Source organism: Salvia splendens, chromosome 8, assembly GCF_004379255.2.
Source record: "Salvia splendens isolate huo1 chromosome 8, SspV2, whole genome shotgun sequence".
NCBI classification, from domain to species: domain Eukaryota; kingdom Viridiplantae; phylum Streptophyta; class Magnoliopsida; order Lamiales; family Lamiaceae; genus Salvia; species Salvia splendens.
This window is the reverse complement of record NC_056039.1, coordinates 4,160,884-4,168,384: the sequence shown is the minus strand read 5'-3', so window position 1 is coordinate 4,168,384 and position 7,501 is coordinate 4,160,884. Positions and strand designations below refer to the sequence as shown.

At 33.1% G+C, this 7,501-nt stretch overlaps 2 protein-coding genes across 2 annotated transcripts; both read right to left on the bottom strand.

Moving 5' to 3' along the window:
- LOC121743690 lies at positions 1-2,475 on the bottom strand. Its single transcript, XM_042137019.1, has 2 exons — positions 2,411-2,475; positions 1-2,027 (listed from the first exon to the last, which is right to left on the bottom strand). Exons 1-2 carry the CDS (start codon positions 2,447-2,449, stop codon positions 909-911), a joined length of 1,158 nt encoding a protein of 385 aa, XP_041992953.1. The 5' UTR covers positions 2,450-2,475; the 3' UTR covers positions 1-908.
- LOC121744673 lies at positions 128-891 on the bottom strand. The gene is made up of 2 exons (XM_042138259.1): positions 886-891; positions 128-799 (listed from the first exon to the last, which is right to left on the bottom strand). The coding sequence occupies exons 1-2, from the start codon at positions 889-891 to the stop codon at positions 128-130; spliced, it is 678 nt and encodes a 225-aa protein (XP_041994193.1).
- Positions 2,476-7,501: the final 5,026 nt, after the last annotated feature.

Genomic DNA, 7,501 nt, shown 5'->3' with positions numbered 1-7,501 from the left:
TTTTCATGCCATACATGACTAAACTTTATTCGAAAACCACACTCTTATACACCATCATACATTATAATTAAAAGCATAAATAAAAGCACACATAACAACATATAAACTTCCCACTCATGATTCATTTTCACTCGTCACTATATGCTGAAAGATTGGGTCGTGGCTCAAAGTCTCCACCATAAGATTTCTCCTTCTTTGAGCTAACATCACCAGTGTATACTGAAACATTAGGTCTTGACTCAAATTCTTCCCCATAAGATTTCTCCTTCTTTGAGCTAATATCATCAGTATATGCTGAAACATTAGGTTTTGGCTCAAAGTCATTAGCATTTGATTTCTCCTTCTTGGAGCTAACGTCATCAGTGTATGCTGAAACATTAGGTCTTTGCTCAAAATCGTAAGCATTTGATTTCCCACCTATAGGCTTACCATTACCAACATAAGATGCAGCGCTAGGCCTAGACTCAAAATCCTTCACAAAAGATTTCTCATCTTCAGGCTTGAGGTTACCAACATAAGATGTGATACTGGGTCTAGGCTCAAAATCCCTCACAAAAGATTTCTCATCTTCAGGCTTGAGGTTACCAACATAAGATGTGACACTGGGCCTAGGTTCAAAATCCCTCACAAAAGATTTCTCATCTTGAGGCTTGAGGTTACCAACATAAGATGTAGCACTAGGCCTAGACTCAAAATCTCTTACAAAAGATTTCTCATCTTCAGGCTTGAGGTTACCAACATAGGTTGTGATACTGGGCCTAGGCTCAAAATCCCTCACAAAAGATTTATCATCTTCAGGCTTGAGGTTACCAACATAAGATGTGACACTAGGCCTAGGTTCAAAATCACTCACAAAAGATTTCTCATTTTGAGGCTTGAGGTTACCAACATAAGATGTAGCACTAGGCCTAGACTCGATCTCTTACAAAAGATTTCTCATCTTCAGGCTTGAGGTTACCAACATAAGATGTGATACTGGGCCTAGGCTCAAAATCCCTCACAAAAGATTTATCATCTTCAGGCTTGAGGTTACCAACATAAGATGTAGCACTAGGGCTAGACTCAAAATCTCTTACAAAAGATTTCTCATCTTCAGGCTTGAGGTTACCAACATAAGATGTGATACTGGGCCTAGGCTCAAAATCCCTCACAAAAGATTTATCATCTTCAGGCTTGAGGTTACCAACATAAGATGTGACACTGGGCCTAGGTTCAAAATCACTCACAAAAGATTTCTCATTTTGAGGCTTGAGGTTACCAACATAAGATGTAGCACTAGGCCTAGACTCAAAATCTCTTACAAAAGATTTCTCATCTTCAGGCTTGAGGTTACCAACATAAGATGTGATACTGGGCCTAGGCTCAAAATCCCTCACAAAAGATTTATCATCTTCAGGCTTGAGGTTACCAACATAAGATGTGATACTGGGCCTAGGCTCAAAATCCCTCACAAAAGATTTCTCATCTCCAGGCTTGAGGTTACCAACATAAGATGTGACACTGGGCCTAGGTTCAAAATCCCTCACAAAAGATTTCTCATCTTGAGGCTTGAGGTTACCAACATAAGATGTAGCACTAGGCCTAGACTCAAAATCTCTTACAAAAGATTTCTCATCTTCAGGCTTGAGGTTACCAACATAAGATGTGATACTGGGCCTAGGCTCAAAATCCCTCACAAAAGATTTCTCATCTTCAGGTTTGAGGTTATCAACATAAGATGTGATACTAGGCCTAGGTTCAAAATCTCTCACAATAGATTTCTCATCTTGAGGCTTGAGGTTACTAACATAAGACGTGGCACTAGGCCTAGGCTCAAACTCTCTCACAAGACCTAAATGGTTGACATGAGTATTAGTATGAGCCCTTCTCTCAAAGCCATTTGCAAAAGATTCCTCGTACTTAGGTTTGACATCGAATATTGTTGACTCCCCCACCGTGTGGCAGCCATTTCCTTCCACTTTTTGATCCTTCACAACACCTTGCCAATATTCCCCTCCATCTTTTCTTGCATTGACACTGCAAGCTATCTGCATTTTTTCGGAGACGCAAAATTAGCCGAGTATAGCCATACACAACAACAAAAATAAATTGGTGACGCAAACAATTGGATAATTATGAAATATTACAAAATTTTAGGATGCTTTCTTTTGGACAAATTTGTCAACTACTCCACATCTTAATCTTTTAATATTATAGGACATTTTCATTTATGTTTCATAAATTTAATAGAGAGCATATGAGATGTATTTATAAATACAAACTAACTGCCTTAATAGTTTTTATAGTGGAACTCGATATGACTTGCTAAAATAAACATTAATAAAAAAGGAACATGCGATCAGTTTACAACACATTAATAAAAAGGACCGTATTAACAATTTATAAGGGGACTAGAGAGGAATGGGAATACCAGTGAAAGAAAGAGGATACTAGCTATAGTATATCTCATTGCTATAATTTGAATCTGTATCTGAATCTCCCTTGGTGAGTTGAGAATACACAAAAGATGTTTGCTATTTATAGGAAGAAATTAAGAAGACACTACTATGGATATATATTAAAATATTGGGTAGATAAAAGCAAAGATACTCAATTACTGTGTAACGATAGAGCAACAATTAGATAAAACATTTATGTATTAAATATTTGGGAGCCTGATATCCATCTTTGTCGTCTAATTAAATAATTATACAGGCAAACTAGTATGGGAGTTTCATATATTCATATGTGAGATGGCTGTATCTACTTGATCAAAAGATGCCCCTACCTTATTGGCCAATCAACTAATCAAGAGGTATTTGATGAATAAAAATTGCATCGATTTTTCGTTGAAATTGTGGCATCTTTTGTGGGACATACTAAAAAGAAAAGTGCGACATCTACTATGGGATGTAAGAGTAACAATTTAGGATGAAAAAAAAATCATTCATAAATTAAAGACAAAGTTAATTTAATCTTTTGTTTTTAGAGGACGCTTCCATTTGGATCCTCTAATTTTTGTTGAGATACCAACAATAAAGATGTTTTTTAAAGTGTTAGGAGTATATTTAGAAACACAAATTAGCGTCCTTAATTATATTAAAAATGTTCTTAATGAATTTTTTTATTATAATGATTTATAATATATAGATACAAATAATAAATCTTGATAAGAATAATTTGATCTGATTAATATTCTCAATTCCAAATCTCTAAATATAGCTTATTATTTAGGTCGATTTACAAATTTCGAGCGACATCTGTAATGGTAATAGTAGCTAGTCGAGAAAATCTACGTGTCACATTTAATTTGTTGTTTCGTGTAGCTTTTACCTAAGAATTTATACGACATATTTCGCTTTCTATGAAATTAGCAACTGTGTTTCTTCTGCAATTCTGCTTATTATGATTTCAATGCAAATCAAGGTTGTTTGGAAATATCTACTTATTCTCGTACACCTTGAAACGCATATTTTTTGTCGCAAATCACGTGAAAAAAAGACGTCTACTAATATTTTCAATTTCTTGAAAATAAATATCCTTTACTTTATAAATTGCGTCCATGTATTTACATATATTTTCAAAATTCAAATTATGTTATTAGGCTACAGCAAAACATACGAGTTCCATATTTTACTAGCAATAAAACTAATTATACTAGTCTATAATTTAAAAGTTAACCCCAATATATTTTGGTCTGTGTCATGTTTCATTTTATATGACATAGACAGTTTAATCAATGTCGTACTATATTATTATTACAATCAACCTGAGAATATAACGTATATCACACAATTCACGAAGTTGTTGACCATATCAAAATATAATAGCAAATCACATCAATAACCACATGTTCTTAAAATATCTTTGTATCAAATGTATTGTATTATAGTATTAGGTTATTTTTACAATTTTTTTTTTCATTAGATCTTTTATATTAATGCATTTCAATTTAAAAAATTTACACATTTTTATTTTCAATTTGCTCGGATCTCTACTTCAAAATTTAATTAACTTTTCTCCTTTTTTTCTTATTTATTTTGAAATTAATTCAGTTGCAATATCGATTCAAGAATTATTAAAAAATATTTTTTTTGATATTATCCATTATTAATTTATAAATTTATGATATTATAGTATCTTCCTTAGAAGGGCCGGAGCCAAGAATTCAACTTAATAGGGGCAAAAACTTATGTGAGGGAAGTTTGAGGAACTGAGAGATACTAGCATTTATAAGGAAATTTGAATAAATTTGTAATTTTTTTCAACAAAATACTATACTCTATGTAGAAGTTTGAGAGGGGGGCCCACATGTAAAGACCTTGCGGCTTTACCACTAATTCTAGAATATTTACAATGCAAAGCCTCTATCCCTATTATGAGACACCTAAGAGATGTGTTGTGAATGAACTTACAGTTAGACATGCCCACAGTTCGGAACCGTGGGTTCCGGTTTCGAGAAATGTGGAACCGGAATCGAACCGTGAGGCTATTTCAGGGTTCCGGTTTCGGTTCGAAAACCAGCTGTTCCGGTTCCGAACTACCGGTTTTCCGGCCGTTTTTTACGGTTTTTCACGGTTTCGAACTGCCGGTTTCCGCCGGTTTTCACGGTTCCGGCTAGATTTCACGGTTTTCCGACGGTTTTTCACTGTTCTGGCTTGGAACCGTCCAGAATCGGCGGTTCCGGCACGGTTTCGGTTCGTAAAATTTGGAACCGGAACCGGCCCGCGGTTCAAAATATGGTTGGTTCTGGTTTGCAACCGGAACCGGCGGTTACGGTTCTGCGATTAACCGCCGGAATCGAAAACCTTGGGCATCTCTACTTACCGTTAAACGAAGAGGGGTGGACTATTGTGCCACGCACATCTCTTGGCCCAAATTAAACCGAATTTTGCAAAATGTGTAAAAAAAATAATTATTTAATTATTATTTGGGCACATTTTGTTATGCTGTAAATTAAAGTGGCAAATGACTAATGTTTTTTTTATTGATGGAAGCTTCCCACTGAAACCTTAAACAATCAGTCACATTTTCTCACCAATGATCAGTTTGATACCAAATTGGTCAGCCTTTAACCATCTTTTAGTAATCCATGACAAAGCATGTTTTATCCAAATTCATAAAATACATGCCACACATTGCATAAACATATGAGAAAAAGAACAGGTTAATTCACTAGAAAACAACAAGGTGATAGAATCATCGGTTATCACATGTTTCATGTAATTGATGATTCTATCTTATATACTAGTAATTTAAATAATATATAAGTCAATGTTTGCATCCGGCAATGATATATTAATGCAACACATAATGATGCCCAAATTCATTTATATAAGAGCATTATGTGTCAAGTTGTGATAGTAACTGCCATAGCGTGATGATTTGACTATATACCATAAACAATATTAATATTAGTAGTAATATTTTGTACACTCTTTAAGTCCAATCATCCTCGTCATGAATCATAGTATAACAATTCACACAATATATATGTGATGATAATGATATGATTCTCACTCACCTCACTATTGTAATAATACATGATATATGGCCCAGCGACAGCAACATTTCACAAGTGATAATACATGATATATTGTCCTCATATACTTATTCAATTCATAATATCTTTTTTGAAAGTCCCAAATATCTTTTTAAATATATACCACCTGAAGAAATGACCAACTGGTTGTAGATATCATCTTAGCCTGTCTATATAAAACCTAACTTACATACACTAAACAATTTAAATAATTAATTAATATAAAGAGTGAACTATATTTCTGATACCTAAGCTTTGGATTGGTATTAAACGAGATACTTAAACTTAAAAAATATCACCACACATCTATACACTTTGATTTAATATTGTTGCAGGGACTTTTGCACTTTTTTTTTTGGTCAAAAATATTCTCTAGCACTTAAGGTCATTTTAGTCTATTTGTGATGAGAGATATTTCCACCATTTCCTTTTCTGAATTTGCATAAAAATTTGAATAAAATTTGTGTAAAACAAATCAATCCTATATTAGGATAATATAATTTATTGAATTTTATATAAAAATTCAAAATATGTTCAATTTTAACAAATTTATGTGAATTTCTCTTTCGTCAATGGATGAAAATGCCCCTTAAGGGCCGGAAGCATGGGGGGAGCCACGTGGAGGAATGGTGGGGCAAATGCCCCTCCTCAAAAAATTTTATCCATGTTATTTTTCTTGTAATTTATAAATTTATTTGAAATTCTTCTCTAAATGCCCTTCTCAATGCCTTAAAATTTTATTTATAATATATTCTTACCCTTCCTCATATCAATTTCTACATCTGCCCCTAGCTGGAAGGTATTCTGTACCAAAAAAAATCTAAAAAGTACAAAAATTCTTCCAACGATATTAAATCAAAGTCTACGAATGTGGTGATATTTTTAAATTTGAGTACCGCGTTTGATATTAGTACAAAATTTAGGTACTGAAAATATAGTTCACTATTAATATAAATATAAATAATAATAGTGTACAAAATAGGTTACCGGCTTGTTTACATATTGTGTCCAAAATTATAAATCCTAATTGCTTACATGTCTATCAAGAGGAGTAGAGGTCTAGAGGACAATTCAAATGAAAACCCTTCAAACAAGAAACCTATATTTCAAATGAACTTGTAATTTCCAAAACAACATTCCCAACCAAAGAAAAGAACAGAGTCGATCACACCATGGCCATGTAACTTGCTCTCAGCACTCTGCTGCTTCATCTCGTAATTCTACTCAGTGGCGGAGCCACATGGGAACAAGGGGTACCACTGTACCCCCAAAACTTGTCTTCATAATGTAATTAGATGTAGGTAGCAATAACTTGGTGACTTGGTCCACTAGTATTTTCCACTTCTAACACAGTACGAGACTGAGTTTGAATCCCTTCAACGCATCTCCTAGTTTCGTTTTTTCTTTGTTTATTCCATTTGCTTCAATTCCCATCATACTCGCTCGCCATTTGCTCTTTTTCTTTTGTTTATTCAATTATCATCTTTAATATTCTAATATGGATTCCAAAATAGAAACCCATCCTTGCAGATATCTTTATTTTTCTGTTTTATTAAATCTTATGCATTTCTTTTGTTTTTTATAATATTTTAATGCATTTGGAAGTTGAAACCTACACAATTCACATATGTATTTACTTTTTCTGTTTTTTCAAATCTTTTAAAGCATTTTTTTATAACTTCATCATTTTAGATTTTTAAAAATGTGTTATTACATTTGAAACCTACACAATTAGCACATATATTTATTCTTTCAGTTTTCAAACCAATAAAAGAATTTTTTTCATATGTTCATCATTTTAGGTTTATTAAAATATTTTAATGTATTTTAATTTCATATATATCCTTTGGTCATAATAAATATCTTTCCAATTCTCTTGTGCACATTGTTTTAATAACAAAAATAAAATCATAAATTTTGATTGAGAAACAAATTAAAGAAAATAAAAAGAGTTGGTTAGTTTTGAAGCTTCGAAGACCT